At 42.2% G+C, this 22,594-nt stretch overlaps 1 protein-coding gene across 4 annotated transcripts in view; it reads left to right on the top strand.

Annotated features, from left to right (window-relative positions):
• Positions 1 to 22,594, top strand: part of OPCML (opioid binding protein/cell adhesion molecule like) — a 1,085,685-nt gene that overhangs the window by 850,038 nt on the left and 213,053 nt on the right. For all 4 annotated transcript variants that reach the window (XM_053928731.1, XM_053928729.1, XM_024557344.3 and 1 more), the window contains one exon: positions 13,031 to 13,263. In XM_053928731.1, coding sequence (XP_053784706.1) covers positions 13,164 to 13,263 — 100 coding nt within the window. In that variant the 5' untranslated portion in view covers positions 13,031 to 13,163. The remainder of the gene's footprint in view (positions 1 to 13,030; positions 13,264 to 22,594) is intronic.

Genomic DNA, 22,594 nt, shown 5'->3' with positions numbered 1-22,594 from the left:
TCTCATTCTTCATAGATGTGAAAATACAGAATGAGAAGGCTTCAGAACTCTTTGGGAAATGATAAGCAAATGGATTCAGTACCACTTGCTTGAACTAACATATACACCCAGATAACAGAAACTGAATTATGTTTTTTCCAAGGGAAGCCCCAGAGTTCTTTGACAGTAGTAATAGAGCACTTCAGTTTAAAGAATGTTTACTATTTGCCAGGTACTTTTCTGACTCTTTCACAGGCATTACTTCATTCAGCCTCAAAATAATGTTAATAACATTGGGAGGTAAAAATGCTCATCCTTCTTCACAGATGGGGAAATGGAGGTTCTGTGGGGTTACATAAAATGCTGTCCTAGGGCCTGAATGTAACACAACCAACTTCTGTCTAATATCAAGGCTTCCTTCTTAGCACCTCAATATACTGTCTCTCTAATACTCAACTTACACATCACTAAAACTCATAAAGAACTCTCTCGTATTTCCATTCTCAGATTATGAGGATCCACCTAGATGATCCATCTGATTTCAAAGTTACTTAAATCCCTCATTGACAAGGGCCATCCCTACATGGTCACCCCATATTTCTAGTACTTTCCGCCATGTGTAGTTTCTTTCATTCCAGCTCATTTGCTCAGGAGCCTCATTAAGACTTCCAGTGTAGCAAACCCAACAGTTTCTTTCTATCCATCAGCCCCTCCTATGATCACTTATCCTTTTACTCAATCGTTTTTAATTTCTTGAATCCTTGGCTTGTTCTCTCTTGCTCATCTGGCATACTCCAACATTAGATGAACCCAACTATCCATATTGTCTCTGCCTGCAGCTGAGCAGCTGAGCAAAGCTGGAGAATATCTTCAAAGCTGGCAGAGCCTCGTCACTATAAATCCTTGCCCAGCAACAACAAATGGGACCTAGCACTGCCTGTGCATCCTAGTACAGCTCCCCAGTAATTTCGCTCTCATTTTTATGCAATGGCTATTTCTTGCATCTGCTTTCCCCTCTCTCTTACTCTCCCACTTACCTCCAACTGACAGTTTTGCCCTCTACTGTGGAGAAAATAGAAGGTGTCACTCAGTAGCCCTCTTGCTTTCTCATGGCCAGGTTCACAAACATATCTGTGTTTCTATTATACATTTTCTTCTCTTATGACGGAGCAGATGAAGCACCCTACCACCACGTGCTTTAAATCCCACCCTTTTCACCTTTATTGTAATTTTTCTCTGTTAGTTATCACCTTTCTCCTGCATTATCAGCTGTTCTTATTCAATAAGATTAATCTCATTAGCATATACTTATATATTAGAATGTAAGAAGTCCACGTCTTGTCTTATTCGCAGTTGTATCTCTAGTGGTCCAGCACATCAGCATAAGTTCAAAGATTATTAGAAGTGCAGAATTTTGGTCCCCACCCAGACTTAGTGAATTAACAAGATGCACGGGTAATGTGTGTGCACATAAAAGTTCAAAAAGTCCTAGCACACAGTGGTTCCCAAGTGTTTCCACACTGGAACCGAGAAACCGAAACCAAACAAAAACCCTTGGAATAGCCCAATGTCCTAGCTTTCTTTGTTTCCCTTCCTCCTTTTGCAGCCAACATTCTTGGAAGTGTTCTCATCAAGCACTGCACTCTCTTCTCACTCCTTCCCCTCTTCTCCCTCAGGCCCCCACCTCTCCCCGAAGCTGCGTGTCTCTTGTCTCTTGAGTATTCTCTCCTGGCGACAGGAGGACAGTAGTCCCTTCACTCATTCTTCAGCTGCTTGTCCTGCAACAGTTCATTCTCCAAAAGAAGTCCAGCACAATCTTGTGTGTGAAAAGCAGAATTTAAGACGCGGCATGCCTCTATTTCAACCCGTTCAGCTATTATTCCCCATTACGCCTATGAAATGCAGACTTTTTACTATAGAGATGTGCACCTCCCAAGCCTCCTGCAACCCACCCATTTTCTCATATACCTCACTTGGGCCACTCTGGTTTGCATTCTGTTCCTTACCAAAGTCCACCTTTGTCCTAGGGACTGTGCCTCTGCCCTGTCCTCTCTCTAAAATGCTCTGTAACCAACCCATGTACCTGGCATTCTCAGTTTTCAATCTTAGATTAATTGCCACTTCTGGAGACAGAAAAGCCTGTCTCTTGACTGTGTGTCTGAGTAGGGCTTCCCACACCATCCCCTGCACGTGACCGTGCAGGGGATGCCCAGCTCAGTTTGTAGTAGTGTACAGGTACTCTGAAGCTTTGTTGATTGCATGAGGCTCCCACAAGTCTGAAAGTACCATGCTCAGCATCTTATCCCGAGGGCCCAGTAGCATGTCTGGCACAGAGTAGGTGCTTAATAAAAATTTGTTAAATGAATGAATGAATGAATATCTGCTTTTGATTATATTCATGAAGGTGACAGGGTACTTTTTAATGTTCTTAGTATTCTGTCATCTGCTTGAGATCAAAAGAATCTTGAAGGCAGGCCCTGTCTCTTATGATGATTTGGGTCACTGTTTTTATTTTGGCCTTGCCTGTGTCCCATTGGGAGACTAATGAATTTATTTCCCAGCACATCCAGGGAATTTTCAGAGTGACTTGAGTTGCAGGAAGAAGCCAGCTCAGGCATTCATCATTGTCTTCAGATGTTCCTTTGCCTGTTTGCCTACCTTTTCCTTTCATAACAATGCTCAGCTACCCTATGCTTTAGCTTCTGTTACCATGGTAAGGATTCTCCTCTTCTCGCCTCCCATAGCCATGCAGTTTAACTCCTCTTTTGTGGTTGAAAGCAATTTCCACCTCTTTGTGGAGCCATCCTTCCACATAAATCACTCCCTTCACTTTCCTGCACCGTATCAGATGCTCTGTTCCGAACTGCCGTCAGGCTGGCTGCCTCCCGTGGGTGGTGAGGTGTGTGAAGTTGCTGTCTGTGTTCAGGTAGAGCCCTTGCTGTGCCGCAGGGGCCGGAAGTGGCCCCTACCTGCTTCAGGACACCACAGGCACTGTCCTGATGGACTCATATATCATCGGTCATGGCTGAAGCCACAGCACATCCTCTTCCTGCAGATGATTTTCTGCTTCAAGTGACACCGTTTTCAGGGTAACCCACACCGTCTTTGTTTTGCTTTAAATACTCTACTTTTCCCAGGGCCCTCGTTCTGCACGTACTTGGTATGTTTCTTCTTTTCTCTAGATAACACCCCTCCCCCTTCCTGCACTCAAACACACACACACACACATGTGTATATACACGCACACACCAACACCCTTGCTGTGCATTAGTGTGGCACCATCTTCCACTGAGAAACAATGCGCAGGTGCCTTGGGCCCAGCAGCCTTCAAAGTTGGTGGCTTGCGCCACTGAAATATTTCTATCCTGGGCCCTCTCTGAGTGGCTCCAGTTCCTCCTACTCTTCGACAGAGACTCTCAGATCTGTTCCCTACCCATACCTTATCAGCACGTGTTAGCTGTAGCAGAGTTATTACCCTTGTTGAATTTTCAACTGTGTGAATCATAAAGTTTTCTCTTAGATAATTTAGGGTCCTTGATAATGCTCTGGAGTTGGCTGTGTTTGTAACTCAGGAAATCACAGAGTAGTTAAAACTTCCCAGGAGAACAGGTTTGTACAATTTAAAATACTATGGGAATCGATCTAAAAATGTTTTATTTTAGCTTGTCTCCTCTCCTTTTCTTCAAAAATCCATTTATTACTGGTCTTTGAATCCTCTAAAGTAAGATCTCCCTCCCACTTTTCAAACAGTCATGATTAATATATTTTGACACACGTAAGGTTCTTAACTACATTTTAATTACCTCTCAGTTTATGAAAAAAGGTAGATAACAAAACAAAAGCTAAACAAAAACAAAAGCCTAATATTATGGGTAAATTTAGAAAGAAAATTAAAAAACTGCATTTTCAGGTTTTAACATGCCACCATTCCACCTTATGAGCATTTCTTAAGTGGGGGACTGTCCAGGGGGTCATTTTAAAGGCAGAGGGCATGGTGGGCAGAGACAAAGTTCTTGGGATTCTCAGGGGAAACGCTATTTTTAAAAACTCATACACATAAAATCAGAACTAGGTATAAATGCCTTAACCATATACACTTATAGACACTAAGATCCAAAATTATAAATCATACACATATATAACCACTACATTTAAACTCTACAGCATCAAGGAATGAAACAGGTGATGTCTCATTAAAACAAATGTCTAAGTGGCAATGTGGACATGGTGAGAGCATCACCATTCACCTCGACATGTGCCGGCTGAGAGCCAAGCCCTCCTGCCACGTTGGTTCAGTCCAGCCTCGGGAACCTTCATTACTGGAGTGGAGCCTGGCACCATTCAGCTTTTCTTAGCATGAATTTACTGATGACACAGTGAGTCCACCTCTGCGTTTTTCTCATTAGGCTGAGACAATGAGAGGAGTACTCATTGACAACACTGTAATCATAGACACAAATCTGAACATTGAGCTCTCACTGTGGTCATAGGGCATCCAAAGTACATGGTGCAGCAAAAGCAGGTTTACAGTTGCAAGTACGTGGAGCACAGTTGATTTTATATTATTATTTATTAATTATTGTATTCTCTCTTTGGATTACAACTGTAAACCTGCTTGTGCCCACCACAGTCTATCCAATGGAATATTACTCAGTCATGAAAAAATAATGAAATCTTGCCATTTGTGGCAAAATGGATAGGCCTAAAGAGTATTATGCTAAGTGAAATGTCAAAGAAAGTACCATATGATTTCACTTATATGTAGAATCGAAAACACAGAATAAATGAACAAACAAAACAGAAACAAACTCATAGATAGAGAACAAATTGATGGTTGTCACATGAAAGGGGTTTTTAGGAGGATGAAAGAGAGGAAGAGATTAAGATGTACCAATTCCCAGTTATGTGGGTACTTCTGATGCTAGCATGAAAAACATTGCCTTGTATCTTTTAATAATTATTAACATGGATTTATTATCTACTACCTGCCAGGTAAACTGTTGGAGGTGCTGTTGGTACAAAATGGAGCCACTGACAAGGTTCTTATCCATGTGGTACTTGTAGTCGAACGAATAACTGTATAAATAATTAAATCCAGTCTCGGAAATCCTGTGATGTCCAGAAGCTTTGATATTAACATTAGGTTACAAAGAGATGTGGAGGTTGAGAATGATGAGTCTCTATTAGAGATTAATCTCTATTTACCAATATGCACTTGTTAAGACAGTGAGGAAAGCAACGTATTTTACATATTATCCCAATAACAAGGGTAGAAATATGCCCCTGTTATTGGCATTTTCTACTTAACTTTAGTGTCTCAGAATGCCGACTGTCAATGCTTTGAACAGTAACAACTATAATGTTATCTGTGTAGGAGAGGCTGTTTGTGAGTCTGATTTAAGAGACCTGTGCTCCAGCTACCCAGGTGATCTCAATGTTTTCGCAGCTCTGTGTATGAAAGTGAGGTGTCGCTTTTATTTTTGAGTTAGACATGATTTTCAGATGACCATTGTATTGCATCAGATTTAAGGTTGTAAAAACTTCAACATCTGGCATGCAGGCCACAGAGGGGCATCTTCCGACCGCTCTGGCTCCCATATGCTCCCCGCCCCCATGGCACACTTCATGCATTAGTCTGTTTTTTCCCTACTACTTACTTTCTGAGACTAATATGCTTACTTACTTATACATTTCCATTGTCTCACTGGACATAGCTTCGAAGGGCATGACCATGCCCTTAACCAGAATTTTCAACTCCTAGAACATTGTGTAATACACATTTGACACTGATTAAATATCTGTTGTGTCTATCATGGCACTGTTAAATTTTGTATTTTCAGAGGCAAAATGTAAAAATGAAAAGAAAAGTAACAAACACAAACACAAAATTAAAGCTGGCCAGTTTTCAGGAAGGTTTTATTATTTTGGTTAGATTCCCACCTGTCCCTTGTCTAGCTTCTTTAAGGCCGCTAGAGATTCTCACACAGGAGACCCAGACGAGCAGCACTGACCTCAGCTGGGAATTTGTTAGAACTGCAGACTCGCAGCCCACCTCCAACCCACCAGCCCAGAAGCCCTTGGGAGTCAGGCTCAGTGATCTGCATTTTGGGAAGCATTTTAGGTGATTCTGCTGCACACTAAAGTTTGAAAAGCACTGCCTCAAGGCATGGATTTCCCCTAACTCAGCCTCCTCCTCTGAACCAAAACAAATTGACCCTGCATTTCACCTGAGTTCCATATTCAGCGGCATTGGAAATGGTGCTTTGCCTGCCAGATCCTTTTCCTCCAATGTCTTTCAGGCATTTCCTTGTTCTTTCCGATTCTTGTTCCCCTCATCTCTCCCCACACATGGCTAGCAGTGGTTTAGGGATATACAAAATCCCTTTCAAACATCCATGTTGTTCTCCTAAGCTATTTTATCTCTTATGGGAAAATCAAATTAGTACCATAAATGTGAGGGAAACTGGTGGGATAAAGCCCACTTATTCTGGCTGGCCTTGTTACATGGATTCTCAAGCCCCAAGCACTTTTTACAAAAGTTTTTCAACTACAGTTCACCTTCATTATTATAGTAGTTTTAGGTGTACAGCACAGTGTTTAGTCATTTATATCCCTTATGAAGTGATCCCCCCTAGTAAGTTTAGTGCCCCTGGATACTATTGACTGTATTCCCTGTGCTATACTTTTACATCCCTGTGACTATTCTGTACCTACCAATCTGTGCTTCTTAATCCCTTCCCTTTTTCCACCCAGCCCCCAACCTCCTCCTCTGCGGAAACCACCAGTCTGTTCTCTTTCTCTGTGAGTCTTTTACTGTTGTTTGTTGGTTTACACCATACACCCACCCCATCCAGAGAAAAATCATCTTTCACAAAACCAGCCCCTGGTGCCAAAAAAGGTCGGGGCCTACTGCTCTAGGTCTATGTATGCTGTCACAAATGGTAAGATTTCATTGTTTTTATGGCCAAGAAATCTTTGATTGTGTAGGTGTACCACCTCTTCTTTACTAATCATCTGTCCATGGCCCCTTAGGCGGCTTCCACATCTTGGCTATTGTAAATAAAACTGCAATGAACATAGAGATGCATATAGCTTTTCAAATTCGTATTTTGGATTTCTTTGGATAAATACTCAGAAGTGGGATTGCTGGGTCACATGGTGGTAATATTTTTAACTTTTTGAGGAAACTCCGTACTGTTTTCCATAGTGGCTGCATCAATTTATAATCTCACAAACAGTTCATGAGAGTTCCATTTTCTCCACATCCTCGCCAACACTTGTTGTTTGTTGATTTATTGATAATAGCCATTATGGCAGGTGTGAGTTCATATCTCGTTGAGGTTTTAGTTTGCATTTCTCTGATGATTAGTGATGTTGAACATTTTTTTCACATCTTTTGGCCATCTGTGTCCTGTTTGGCCAAGTGTCTATTCAGGTCCTCTGTTCATCTTTCAATCAGATTGTCTTTTTTTGGTGTTAAGTTGTATGAGTTCTTAATACATTGTAGATATTAATCCATTATGGGATATATCATTGGCAAATACCTTCTTCCATTTAGTAGGTTGTTTGTTTTATTGATGGTTTCCTTTGCTGTATAAAAACTTAGTTTGATTTAGTTCCATTTGTTTATTCTTTCTTTTGTTTCCCTTGCCTAAGAAGAGATATCCAAAAAATATTACTAAAAGCAATGTCAGAGAGTTTATTACCTAATTTTTCTTGTAGAAGTTCTATGGTTTTGTGTCTCACATTTAAGATTTTAATCCATTTTGAGTTTATTCTTATATATGCTGTATAAAAGGGGTCTACATTCATTTTTTTCATGTATTTGTCCAATTTTCCCAACATTTTTTAATGAAGAGACTGTCTTTACCCTATTGCATATTCTTGCCTCCTTTGTCATAGATTAATTGAGCAGATAGGTAAGAGTTTATTTCTTGGCTCTCTATTCCATTCCATTGATCTATTTGTTTGTTTTTATGCCAGTACTATGTTGTTTTGATTGCCGTAGCTTTGTAGTATAGTTTGGTATCAAGTAGCATGATACCTCCAACCTTGTTCTTCTTTTTCAAGATTGCTTTGGCTATTCTGGGCCCTTCGTGGTTCACACAAACACTTTCTTTCCAAAGAGACTATCACAGCGCTCAAGTACAGAAACTCTAGCGCCAACCTGCCTAAGTTTCAACTCCCTGATCTGATAGTATTAGCTGTGGACTTTAGGAGTCCTGAACCTCGCTGTGTGTCAGTTTTCTCACCTGTGAAATGTGCATAGATCAAGAGATTTAACATAAGAAAAGTTTGTAAGTTGTGCCAGGCCTAGAATAAGCACTATATAATTTTAGGTATTTCTTGTCATAGAGTTATAATGAGTTCTGTTATCAAGGGCCAATAGGAAGATTTAGCTTGGAATGTGAAAAGTTTAAATACTTGAAAGAGTTTTCAAGAAATCAGAAAGTTTTCCTGACCAGCATGGCTCCACGGGTCTTTGTCTCTCAAAGAGAAAGGTCACTGGTTCAATTCCTGGTCAGGGCACATGCCTGGGTTGTGGGTCTGGCCCCCAGTCAGGGAACATATGAGAAGACACTGATTGATGTTTCTCTCTCACATTGATGGTTCTCTCTCTCTCTTTCTCCCTCCCTTCCCCTCTCTCTAAAAATAAATAAATAAAATATTTTTAAAAATCAGGAAGTTGACATTAATGTTTGTCAACTTTCCTCTTAGATCCCCTTATTTAACATTAAAAATCCTCTTCCATGTGCTTGTTGTTAATGAGAGTCCAGGACATCGCCATAAACAGCAGGGAGGGAGCCACATTTGGCAGAAACTTAAACATATTTTTTAAATCCTTCCCTACCCTCTTCTTACTGCTGTTCAGAGGACAGTAAAAAAGCCCTATTATGATGGAAGAAGCATTAACACTACTCTTTCTTCTAAAGCACAGAAACATTATGAGGAAAATAACTGTCCTCAACCAGCATCCTCACTGTACCAAGTTTCTTCATCATCTGTTAGGCTCCAGGACTGTGTGGACTTGATGATTCAGCTCTGCCCCGCTTGAGATATGGCTTTTTTCCAGTCATTCCCTTCCATTTGCCCTCCATGTCCACTAACGAGGCCCAGGTTTGGGAGCAGCAAAATCAGGCTCTGGTCATCTAACTGGGGTAAGTCTGGCCCTACCCTAGGGGAACATAAGGCTCTCCATGGCCTTTATGGCTGGGCAGGAGTGTCTGTTCTGGCCCTGAAAGTTAGATTGGGACTGACCTGTCTCAAGGTCAGCCCCTACTAGGCCCCCTGGTGATTTGAACCAGTTGCATGCACCCCAATCTGCAGCTATAGGTCTTACACAGGGGCAGGGCAGGTCCAAGGGAATATAGTTCAAGATCTCATAGTTTCCAAAATGGGCCTGAGAAAGTGCCTGAGACTGAATTGTAATTCTAATTCTCCTTTCTGACTGCTTCCACTTTAGTAATTGTCCAGGAGAGAATTTTTCTTCACTCTCTTCCTTTAACAGTCATTTGATAAAGCCTAGTAAAATATTAGCAGTATACTGTCTAGATATTGAGAAATGGAATGAATTTAATACTGACTTACAAAGCCCTTTGCAAGTCAGGTATTTTCCAATTCATTGCTTTAAAAGAAATTGAAGGAGGAACTAATTGAATTGTCAGCTGTGCGATCATTAAAATAATTTTTGAAGCTATATTACTATGTGAATTTTGGCATATACTTTGGAAAAGGTTCAAAGAATTGAGTGACATTTCTATACAAGATTCTCATTTTCATATCCTTGCTAATGTGAACCAGGTTTTTCTTAAAGCAAAAATAGGAATAGAAATAGAATTGATCCTTAGCTCTATCTCATTATATCTATGGTATAATTTTAAAAGCCTCATATATCCTACTAAGAGCTTTATTTCCAGTAAAAGCTTACTTGTTACTTTTAATTATTACTTAACAACATGGACAATATATTTATGTTGTTTTATCAACATCATCCTTGTATTGATAACTCATTCTAAAAGACAATATTACCCAGGGCTTTATGGTCACAGAACATAAAAGAGATTTAAATTTATATATAAATGTGATAGCTGATCAATAAAAGATTTTCAAACATAAAATATATCAGGATAAAGTCTTATAGAGGACATAAAATGGAAACACAGTTTACATTTAAAAAAGGAAGGATGTACATTATGTAACTGTTAAAGAAGAACTTGTTCATGAATATTGAAAGGAGATAATCAAGCCCTGGCTGGGTGGCTCAGCTGGTTGGAGCGCTGTCCTTTGCACCAAAAGGTTACAAGTTCCATCCCTGATCAGGGTGCAAATGGGAGGTAACAGATCAACGTTTCTCTCTCACATTGATGTTTCTCTCTCTCCCTTTCCCTCTCTCTAGAAATCAATAAACTTGTCCTCGGGTGAGGATATTAAATAAAAAGAAAATAGATAATATTGAGTATCAGATTACTATGGTATTTAAATTTCATTTTATATATATATGCGTGTGTGTGTAGTGTATATATATAGTATGATGTTTCAGTTTTAAAATGTGAATATTCCAGAGACAAAAAACATTCTTTGCAACTATAACTTAAATTTTTTTAATTGTGTCACCTTAAAACTGTGCAAGGGGTTACATAATTGACAAAACAGAAGACAGCCTATTTGTCTGCGTATTGTCACCTGCGTTCATGTGGTTCCGGGGTCTGGAAACAGAGCTCTCTGCACTCTGTCTCATCACCCCTCCCTTCCAGGCTTGTGAATCCCTGGAACTATACAGCTGGAACTTCATTGCTAGGAGTTATTTGAACAGCATTTAGTCTTTAGGAACATGCAGCTGCCGTCAGGATAGGGGTGACCTTATCAATCATTTACAACTGAGAGCGAATTAACGACTTTATCATTTTTTCTAAAAAGAATGATTTTGAAAGTTTAAAGCAGGGAAGGTCCTTTCGGGCTTTAGTCTTCTTCATAAGAGAAATGGCACATTTTCCATAGAAGGAAAAATTTTGTGGAAAGTGAAACTAACTTCCCAGGATTTGGAAAAAAAACAAGAAAACATGACTTCAATTTTTCTTTATGCCAATGACACAATTGCTAAGGTAGGAAAGAGTCATTTAATGACACCTGAGTTTTTAAGACCTAATGGTGAGTGCACTTGAGCCCCCAAAACTCATGTCACTGATGTTACCCAGAAACAATTACAATGGTAGTTCTCTGACTCCTGGTGTGCAGAGACACCTGTGGCCAAGTTAAAAGAAAAGCTTCATAGGAAAGGTTGAGTACGGTTCTGTTTCAGGTAAAAACAAATGAACATAAACTTGCATATGCAAGCATGTGTTTGTCAGGGGTGCAATGTGGAAGGAGAAATAACAGACTGTTACTGGAATAATGACCTTGGGGAACCTGGAGTTGGGTGGGGATGGAATGATTAGCTAGGCTTTTATGCATCTCTGTTTCGTATTTGTTCAGGTGTTTCAACATGCTTATTTTACTTTTGTAGTTTGAAAAAGTGGCAAATAAAGACAATTTAGAGGAGAAGAATCTCCTCCTATTACCATTCGAAAGCACCAAGTTATCAACCCCACCCCGACCTCACCCCGCCACACTCTGCGAGGTGGGACTGTGCATAAAAGGCCTCAGTAGCTGGGAGCTAGTGTTGCTTCGGCTCCTCCTGCCAACAGCGGAGGACACTTCTCTAGACGTGATGCATTCCCCTTTCAATGAAAGCTGTGATTGTGGTGCTCCAGGACCCTTCTGCTCCCCTGACCCTCTCAGGCTGGCTACTTTGCCGCAGGGAAGCAGCTGGCCAACATGTGTGCATGCTCTCTTCCACTGCCAGTGTCTTTGGCATGTTGCCCGTCTCTGGAGCCCTGTGTGAAGGACCTCTGTTGTCAGTCAAATGGGATCCGATGAAGTAAGGAACGGCAGTGTTTTTTCCTTCTCCTCACCTGGGCACTGGATTCACACTCCTTGTCCCCAGAAGGCACACCTCCTACCCTCTGCTCATACATCTAGGGGAAGCAGCAGGGTCTCTTTCTATTTGCTCAGATACCACAACTCAGCTTCCAACTATGGTGTCGACCACCAGGTGGGCATGACTCGAACTCCTTAGCCATGCCCTTCCTCACATACCTACATTTATAAAGGGTTCCTTTCTTTTTCATTTTCCCTTTACAGGTTCTAAGCCCCTGGGGATCATAGGCAACTTTTCTTCCTGACCAATACGCGTATTTATTAAACCTGGTAGCCAGCAGGTCATACACACCAAAAAGCAAATTCCACTTGCCTTCAGGTGTTGTTATTAGTAGGTGAGAGGAATAATGATAAGTTAGGTGACATCAGCCACATTGTTTTCTCTCAGAACATGGGGAGGAGCATGAGAAGGCAGAGAAACTGCCTGGTCATTTCTTCTTCCCTCTCCTGAAATCTCAAGAGGTGGCCATGGCTTCCTCTAAAATTATTGGCTTTCTAAGGTGAATTTTGCCTATCCATGTTATAAATTGAGCTTGCAATCATTGGGCAGCATAGGGGTTCAGGGGGTTATCAGCACCCAGATGTCTGGAGGTAAACATGTTCAATTTTTGACTAACAACTAGTTAGCTATTTGCTTTGTGTATTATCTGTGACCTATTCGAAATACTGATCCACTTTTTCTCCCCATGCCCCTGGGCCACTTCCCCTACAAGGTGCTAAATGTGCTCATGAAATACAACTTTTGTATAATCCTAGGCGGGAAATAAGATGGAGAGCAAATACAGAGCAAAGGTATTCACAGGCTATGAATCAAATACAAATGATTTTGTATCGTCAGTTCTTCAGGGTGACTCAGGCCACTCTTAATTTATATTTAGGAGGTTTCATCAATAATTAATTGTTTTCTTTCAGCACTAGGTTCTATTTTTTTATTTATTTTTTAAATATAACCACTGTATTTATAATATAATCTTTCAACACTCTCTCCCATCCTCCCCTCTCCTTCTTCCTTTCTCCCTTCCTCAATATTCCCCTTTCTTCTTCCCTTCCCCGTTGCCCCCACTGCACCCCACAGGTGTACCATAGATGACCGGGTCACCCGGGTGGCCTGGCTAAACCGCAGCACCATCCTCTACGCTGGGAGTGACAAGTGGTCCATAGACCCTCGTGTGATCATCCTGGTCAACACACCAACCCAGTACAGCATCATGATCCAAAACGTGGACGTGTATGACGAGGGCCCGTACACCTGCTCTGTGCAGACAGACAACCACCCCAAGACTTCCCGGGTCCACCTCATCGTGCAAGGTGAGTTCCAGCTGGATTGTCAGGTCAGGGCTCCTGTCAATCACACAGGGGAAGCACAATTTCAGTCTGTGCATCTGCTCTTGTGTGAAGACACAAAAAGTCCTTTTCCTCTACAGAATCCAGAGATTGAGTTTAAGTTCCAGATTCCTTCTCCCCTGCTGGGTTCTTGACTGAGTACTGAACATTTTCAAGGAGTTTCTCAGTTTTATTTCTGACACTCCAGTTCTTATCAGTAACCTGTTTGACACATGCTGGTTGAGCTCTCTTCAGTTACTTACTACTCTGGGGTTGGGGCCAGATATATTTAAAAAATAGACACAATATCCACTTTCCATACATATAAACATAACTACAATAAGATATGATACTGCTCATGTAGAGATCTGTGTGGGAGTCTCTCTTACAGGAAACAGTTAATACTATTGACATGGACTCATGTGACTCGGGACTGCTTTTGCACATGTGACAGGTGTGCTTGTCCCAGAAGGGGTTCCAAGCCTGTGTCCTCGGGCTCTCCCTGGCATTGCTGCCACCCAAATGCCTCTCGAGCCCCACAGCGGAGCTGTGATCAAGAGAGAGATTAGTCAAAATTGTATTTCCAAGTGTATGTGGAAATGAATCTATGTAATTAAAAAGGGGGAATTGAATCCCTGACATTCTGTCCTATTCTCCCTTTAAAAAAACAATCTGAATTGGTATAACCCCAGCATAGAATTTAATATTTTTTATTCAAATTTCACTTTGTAGGAAAAAAACGGGGCTGAAAAAATGTTAGAATCTCAGATATCAACTATTAAATACTAGAAACACATTCAGGTGGCAGTTAGGAGAATTTGAGAACCATTTTAGAACAAGGCAGCAATGCAAATGTATTTTGAACTGCTCCCAACTAACTGCACAGTCCCCTCCATCACTGTGTAAAGCAGTTTCTGTCAGATGTCGACTCATGGTAACAACAAAGGGTTAAGCTAGCTCCCATCCTCCAATGGCATGCAGGTCTTTCTGTCCTTCCTCACCAGGTGAGAGATGTGGGTGGGCCTCTCAGGGTCTCTTATACTGGTGTCTTGGGACCATGAACTGAGCTCTTGGAAGGAGTCGCTGTGTCTGATTTAATCTTTAGTAGCTGCCTTTTATCAGATTCCATCTGCAGCAGATTCAACACATTTGTGAGCTTATGAAATATGTATGGCATCCTCGCTTAGCTAATATGGACTCTCTTGCTCCTGCCTTTCTAAAACGTACGATGTTGCTCATTTCATTTGGTGTCATGGGGAGGTGGAGTAAGGGTTCATGTTTCTTCGTGCTTCAGTCGCTCATACAGTTCAGGAGGCAGCTCTTTGTCAGCACAGCACCCAGGTCTCTGACTCTGAGCCATTTCTAATGGCCTGTGCTGGGCCAGAGTGCTGTCTGTCTGTGCAGCCTCTGTGCTGAGCACAGGCCCTGGTGCTGCCCTATTGCTCCAAGCCTTGCTTCGTTCTGCCCCTGAGCCCTTCTCTCTCCCCCTCGTGCTGTCAGATGCCACAGCAGCCTGCCATATGACAGACGTCTGTACACTCTGCTGTTTCCATTCTCCACACATGTCCCACCCAGGGGTACGGTTTGGTCACGATCACTGCTTTGGCACTATAAGATGGTCTGCCATCTGGAGGTAGAGACAACTGTCACTACCAATGCTCCTCCTCAGAGGGTGGGGAGGTGCTCGGTGAGATCAGTCATCGCAGATGAGCTGCAATGCCTGTTCAACATGTCTGGGGTGCAATTGACAATGGGGAGTGAGTTCTCTCTCCCCCTCCTGGCACCTGGCCTTGGTGGCAGAAGAGCTAAAGTTCTCAGTATTGGCAGTTGATGTCTCTGTGGTGTTCTCGTGGCCTCGATGGCAAAGTTCTCTTCAAATTCAGGAAATGTGGCACTGGAATAAAAAAGAACTGTCAGGCAGCATACAGACTGAAATAGGCAACCTGTCTATTTTCAGGAAAGAGACAGGTTGTGTAGTCACATCACAGTCAATACAGGCCATTAACGCTAGCAATGTGGAACTTAGGGGATAGTGTCCTCACAAGGCACAGGCAGCTGTGCCTTGGGCTGGATACCGAAGCCAGCAGTGTCTCCCTGTGGGCCTCAAATGTTGGGTCAGGAAGAGTCTGCGAACAGGCAAGAAGTGGAGCAGCAGTCTTTGATTCCAGGGTTCACGTCCCTCCCCAGCTCCACATGCAGACTGAGCCGCTCTTGTAGCTCTGGGAGTCGGAGGTGGCCTGTGCTGTGATTAAAAGACTGGGAGGGTGGAGGCAGAGGAGAGGACCTTTTCTTGGAACATTCAGCAGATAGATCTTCACATTCACTGACAGGTGAAAAGAAGGAGCTCAGAGTGCTGCCTTCTCCTCTGTCTTGGTTGGCAATGAGGTGGCTTGCTCCTTCTTTTCAGACCAGTTAGATTTTCCAGAGAGTGGAAGCAGAGACTCCGCTGCTCAATTAGAAAGACGTCCAAGAGTCCTCCTTCTTCCCAGCAGCTATCGGCTTTTGTCCAGTGTATAGATTAATTTTTCAGACTTAGTGTTAGTTCAGGTTAGATAAAGATAATGAAAGTTTCCTAATCCTCTTAAAGAAGATTTATCTGACTGAGTAGAAAGCTTCTGGAATACAATATGGCATGTATAAAACTGAGGCCTAATCTTGCCTTTAATTTCAAACTGCTGATGGGTATTGATTTTACAATGAGAAAAACTGAAAAATTTCCGAGCTGCAACTTGTCTGTTTAGGATAAAAAAAAAAAAAGGTGTTTATTTATCATCAGTCCATTTAAGAATGTTAGTATCTCATCACTGTTGGCAACCAAGTATCATTAGAGAAGGGGTACCAATCCCATGGGTCCCTGGCTTCATCGTTCCTTCTGCAACGTGAGGAACTGAAAGATGCTCTCACCTTAGAGCCTGTCCTTACTGTTGTACATGGTGGCCTTTGCCACATAGCTGATGGAATTAATTCCCAAGCCCTTCCTTCTGGGAGAAGCTGCGTTCGTTAAAATGTTATTACTGGTACCCAAACTACATCTTGGCCACTGAGGGGACAATTTCAAGGCACCATGTGAGTGTATGTGATAGTGTGAGTGAGGCTGTATGCCTGGGTATCCAGGGAATCCCAAGCCAGGGGAAAGTTTTGCTGCAGAGTCAGATTAGTCAGGTGGGAGAATCCATGGGGCAGCCCCGTGTGGGATGGGGCGAAGTGGAGAGAAGCTGGAGATACAAGGAATAACTTACTCCCGTCACCCAGTAGTTGTGCTAAGAATGCGCTGTGGGTCTACCCGTAGGAACCAAGAAGGTTCCTCCAAGAACTATTATCCAAGAATAGTTGAGAGAATTAATGTTAATGCCTTGAAAGAAGTAAAAGTAAGAGGTTCTGCCACCTGCTTTTTTGATGGGGACATGTTGATGGCCTTGCTCATAACTGTGGAGCTAGGATCTTGTGTTGCTAGGAAAGGAAAGTGTTCGGCTTGCTAAGCTTAGGGATAAAGAAAACACACACATCACACCGGTATTACAGAACCAAGAAACAGGTGTAACACAAGACCAGAAGGGGCATGTTTGAGACCCAATTTGAATTTACTAACATGAGCGTGAGTTTTCCATGATTGACTATTCCCAGAGAACACCAGGAAGCAAAACTTACTTATATTTATCCCCAGCGCATAGCACACTGTCTGAGGCACTCAATATATGTTCATAAAATGCCCAGAAAAACAGACTGATACAGCAAACGAAACGGCGTATGAAGGCAGTGGTCACAGAGCCTCTGCAAGCACAGGGGAATGAGGACTGTGCCAGACACTGTCCAGATGACTTGGAGTGGACAGTAAGTGGGAATAGTTAGTTCCCTGGATGGATGAGGGTCTTCCCTGTGACAAGCTAAGAGGCATGTTATAACAGAGATAACACAAATCCTGTGCATATATTTAGGACTTCACGGCACTGGTCACAATCTGTCTCATTTGACCCTCACAACAAGCCCTGGGAGGCAATAGGGCAATGAGTGTTATCTCCATTTTGCAAATTGGGTTGCTGCAGTTCATGGAGATTAAGAGACCGGTCAGTGTCTCTTGTGAGTAAGCAGCAGAACTGGGTCTTGAACGGTGGCCATGTGACTCCAAGGTCAGTGTTCCTCCTGCATGCTCCACCACCCACACTGCCCAGAAGGTCTGAAGTTACTTCTCTCATCTAAATCCATGGGAATTTTCCACTTATCATTTCTTTTTTTCTTCCTCTTTCTTTTGCTACTGAGATTGCACTGTACAGGAAGAAATTGAGGACAAAGCTCATGGTAGAAAATTAGCTGTGGGGGTGGGATGCTAAACCACAGTGAATCTGCAGAGAGGATGAGAGAAAGCAGCAAAGAAGAGAATTAAATTACCAGTAGTTCATCCACTCAGGGACACACATTTTAAATGTTACCTCTTTACACTATGTAAGTACTAAAAACATGGCCCCTTTGAGAATCCAGCATCTAATTGTCATTCTCATTGTCGTGAGTGCTTCAGTGCTCTGAAACTAGGGAATATCCCTGTGTTGCCTCAAGTTGTCAGCATGGTCTGTAGGCAGGAAAGGTTGGTGGATCTATGCTACCTGGGTATTGTGATTCACTATCTGCTCTCTTGACTTAGTTCACTAATCTGTTTAATACCTGACATTTTCTTTCATGGAATGAACTCTTCTTGCTAAACCCAATTTTAGGTAAAGAGCTAGAAGTCATGAATTATGATAATATGTCACATCTGAGACTCTATAGAGAGCTGATTCAATTTCTGTGTTGCAAAAGACTTTGGGTTTGTGAGCCTGGAGCCAAGTCAGGTGAGACTGGTTGGGACCCAAATTTTCGTTTAGTAAGTAGAGAAGTCAGCTTTGCCACCTAGCCTGGTCCTGGATTTTGCTGAGTGCCAGCCAATCTCTTCCTTGGACCCACATTGTAAAGCGTAAACTTCCTCTCAGATGATTCTCACACCAACCCTGCAAACTCTACATCATATTCACATTTCACAAACAAGGAAAATGAGGCTTAGAAAGACTAAAAACTTGCCCAACACTACTAAATGCTTTATATTCTCTTCACCAGACTTGTCTCCAAAAGAAAACCATCCAAATGAAAACAGTGAAAACACTTTCCATGCATTCTCTCTCTTGATATTTCTTCACAAAGCCTGGGAAGCAGAACAGAAAGTTACCTAATTCCAAGAAAAGAACTTGTGATTCAAAGATTTGAAGAAATCGGTCCAAGTTACAGTAGCTAGTAAGTGCCAAAGCACCTTTGAACGCCAGGTGTTTTCATTCTAGACCCAGGATTCTGTTCACATACCAGACAGCAGTCTGGTGCTAACTGAAGCCAAGTAAAAAGACAGGTAACTGTTACTATTTCTGAGAAAAACATAACCATTCTGAGGCACTACTGAGAAGGGTGAAGACTAAGCAGACAGTCACTGGGGTGGCACAGGCCAGCTGGGGCTGGCCCAGGGCCCCTGTGAGCAGGGCCCCGCCCAGAGGTCTCCAGCCAACCAGACAGGTCACGGTTTCACTAAGGGCCTGCCTATTTTCAACTCTTCCTTTGTAACTAACCTCTTTTTTCTGCTCTTTTCCCCTCGTCTCCCAAATATTACAGTCATTTAAATGAACATGTATAATGGTGGGCCTAAAGAAAAGCAGACAGTCAACTGGAAATAAACTTAATTCCTGCGGCCTCTATTTTAAATTATAATCACACCTGCTCTTCACAAGGGCAGGGTGGAGAAGTGGAAATGACCTAGACCCAGCATCCAAAGGCTCATTCCCCAGCCTGAGCTCTGCCCCGACCCTGGCCTGTGTCTTCACAGTGTTTCCTTTCTAGCTTCTTATCCTGGGGTGAAGCATGAAGTTCAATGTAATTGATTTCCTTGTGAGACATATGTGCATATCTAATTCTTATATTTGTTATTATCAATTATTAGTGTTATGATTATTACTAATTATTTTGCATTTGAAAATAAGGTTCTGAAGAGGGGTCTGTAAGCTGTGCATTCTATGTATGTGTACAAAGAAGGCACATGGGTCAAAAGGTCCACAGGACAGAATAAGTGTAAGAACCTCTCTGGGCACCCTTCCCTCAGCTTTGAAATAGAAGGGTTGGACCAAGGAAAGAAGTCCTTGGTGGTCATTACACTTCATGATCTGTCAGTGTAATTTCTCTGGAGGATTTTGTATATCCAGGCATCTCTGTACTCCATGTCTTTTCCAACATCACCCACTGAAGGGACAAATGAAGGTTTTCTCTTGTTCTTTCTTATTCTTATTTTCTTAAGAGCTCTTCAGTTCTGAGCTTCTCGCTAATGCCGCTGTTAGTGGTGACTCTGAGCATTGCTCACCCATGCTGTCAGTAGCTCCCTTTTGGTTGGAGAGGGTGGGAAAGAAAGACACCCTCTCTTCCCTGTTCCAACCTGACATGTGTAACCTCCACAGCCCACAACCATGGCAACTACAAATTAAAATAGACCAGGAATGCAGTCATTTTCTTCAGGATGCCCTCTGCACCCAACAAAGGAAGGGGTCTCAAGAGTCGTTCTCCACAAGAAGGGCCTCCCACACAGCCTTGCTCTGTGACCAGGTTCTCCTATGTCAGGGCTGGGGTGAAGGCACTCCCACATTCCCCTGGCAGTGGTCCTATCCCTTCTCAGCTATTGTCTGACTCTGACACATTGTGTAGCCTGAATTGATGTTCACCTCCACCCAAACTCCTAGGTTACCACAGCTTTCTCTTTTTTAAAGATTTTATTTATTTGTGAGAGAAGAAGGGAGGGAGAAAAAGAAGGAGAGAAACACTGATTGGTTGCCTGTTGTACTCGCCCCGACCAGGGACCAGCCCTGCATCCCAGGCATGTGCTCTGACCAGGAACTGAACTAGTGACATTGTCCTCTGTACACCAATGCCCAACCAGCTGAAACAACCAGCTAGGGCTACCACACTTTCTTTACATCATGTGTAGTTGGTGACAATGCAGTCCAAGCCACATTTTGTAAAACACACACACACATACACACACACAACTATTTAGAACATATCTCCTTTTATCAAGTTTCTACTCCCATTGTTGTGAGGAGAAATATGGGGCTCAGCTCTGCTCTGCTTGGAAGCTAAGATCATAACACACACACATGCACTCACATACAGCCACACATGTGTGCACACAGTTTTCACAGGTTTCATGGCTGTTGTTTTTGTGATCTATGAAATTTCATCCCACCTCCATTAAATATGTAGGTTCAATCCCTCCTGCAACACTTCTAATCTTTTAATATAGAAGCTGGGAGAGTTGTGATTTTCCAAGGTGAATGAGACCGAAGCATAATTTGACATTAGATGAACACATTGTCAGGACTCCCCATGGTTTGGCTCTGACTGCGAATTCCATTTGAGTCTCCTGGCTTTGAAAGTTTGTAAGCTTGCTTTGAAGCAAAGGTGCAGGTACTTTTCCACATGATCCAATGTGGTGCTGTCCGTCCTGGCATCCTGTTTGGTGACACACACAGTAGCCAGAAAGAGAAGGGGCAGGGCCTGGAGCTGCCATCTGCCTTGTTTGCAACAGACTTAAATAAATGCAACAGTCATAAAGTCTGTTCTCAGAATCATCACTGATGTGGAGATGAAGGGGAAAATGAAATGCCTGTAATGTTCTACTCAATATGTTTGTGTTTTTTCCAATTATTTAATTAATTAATTTATTTCTAGGGAGAGGGGATGGGAGGGAGAAAGAGAGGGAGAAACATCCATTGGTTGCCTCTCACACCCCCATCTGGGGACCTGGCCTGCAACCCAGGCATGTGCCCTGACTGGGCATCGAAACATTGAATTTTTACCTTGTAGGATAATGCCCGACCCACTGAGCCACACCAGTCAGGGCTGTTCTACTCAAAATGTATGATGATCTCAGCTTATTTCCTAAGAGTCTAGTCTGTCAGTAGCTAAAAAGAGAAAGAAAGAAAGAAAGAAAGAGAGAAAGAAAGAAAGAAAGAAAGAAAGAAAGAAAGAAAGAAAGAAAGAAAGAAAGAAAAAAGCAGAACTTTCCCTTTGTTGGGAGCAGGGGAAGCAATCTTTAGAAGAAGGGTAAATTAGTAAATGCTCACAAAATTTTCTGACAGATAAAAGTTCATCATGACCCTCATTTACTCAGGATCCCAGGTAGGATTTCAAGCTTTACCACCCACGAGAGTAGTTAGTCACAGCTAAGTATCAGAGTAGTCTGTGAGTTTGGAGTGGTGATGTTTTCCTATATGTAGCATGTGTATACATATTCAGAGAACCTGACTTGCATCCTCAAACCTGACTGTGAGCCTCTAGTTAACAAGTTTTACCTCAAACACAGAGTCTTGGCAACAATAACTGTCCTTTGTACTTATTTCTGTTCTGGCTTCTCATAAAGGTATCAAAAAACCTTTGACTCTTCTCTCACTGATAATTCTCCTTTATAGGTAGAGAAATTGGAGACCAATAGAAGTGAAGTAAAATAATTACAAGAAAACCAGTCCGGAATGTTTTTTATTTTTAAATCCTCACCCAAAGACATTTTTTTTTCATTACTGAGAGAGCGAGATTGAGAGAGAGAGAGAGAGAGAGAGAGAGAGAGATAAACATCCATGTGAGAGAGAAACATTGATTGGTTGCCTTGTGCCCTGACCTGGAGTCGAACCACCCACCTTTTGGTTTGTAGCACTATGCTCCAACCAACTGAGCCTCCCCAGCCAGGGCAAGAATATGTTTTTTTAATATTTCAGAACCATGGCTATCACACACTGAGTACTTAATTTGGCAGTCCCTTTATAGAAACAATACAGTTCTGTGTTCCTATTAACCCCAGAAGGTGGGACACATTTTCCTAATTGTTCAATGAGGAAATTAAGGCTCAGATAGGCTAAAGAAATTGCCTTAGGTCAGCAGCTGGTGAGTAGAGAGATTTGATTTGAGCTCTGCTCAGTCTACAGTTTAAGCTTGCCCTTAACCTCTTCTTGGGACTTCCTCTTGATTCCATCCCTTTTAATAAGCAGACCAGACTGACACACCAGTCCATTTATAATACACATGCTTCCCTTGCCATGTTATCTCTCAAAATGATTTCAGTCTAATATCTCTGCAGTCTGAATCTCTCTTCCATAAGCCTGTTTTTCTTCCTTTATTTTATTTATCTTAGTGATTACTACTTCCTTCTTGGAGTTAACCTCAGGTGTGTATCATTGACTCCTAAATCCTAATGTCCTCCTTAATTCCAGGCTTTTATTTTTAATATTTTCTTGAACTCTTCCACTTGAGTATCCCATAGATATCT

This window comes from Desmodus rotundus, chromosome 7 (assembly GCF_022682495.2).
Source record: "Desmodus rotundus isolate HL8 chromosome 7, HLdesRot8A.1, whole genome shotgun sequence".
Taxonomy (NCBI): Eukaryota; Metazoa; Chordata; class Mammalia; order Chiroptera; family Phyllostomidae; genus Desmodus; species Desmodus rotundus.
The sequence above is the reverse complement of the archived record's forward strand: the minus strand, read 5'-3'. Positions and strand labels throughout refer to the sequence as shown.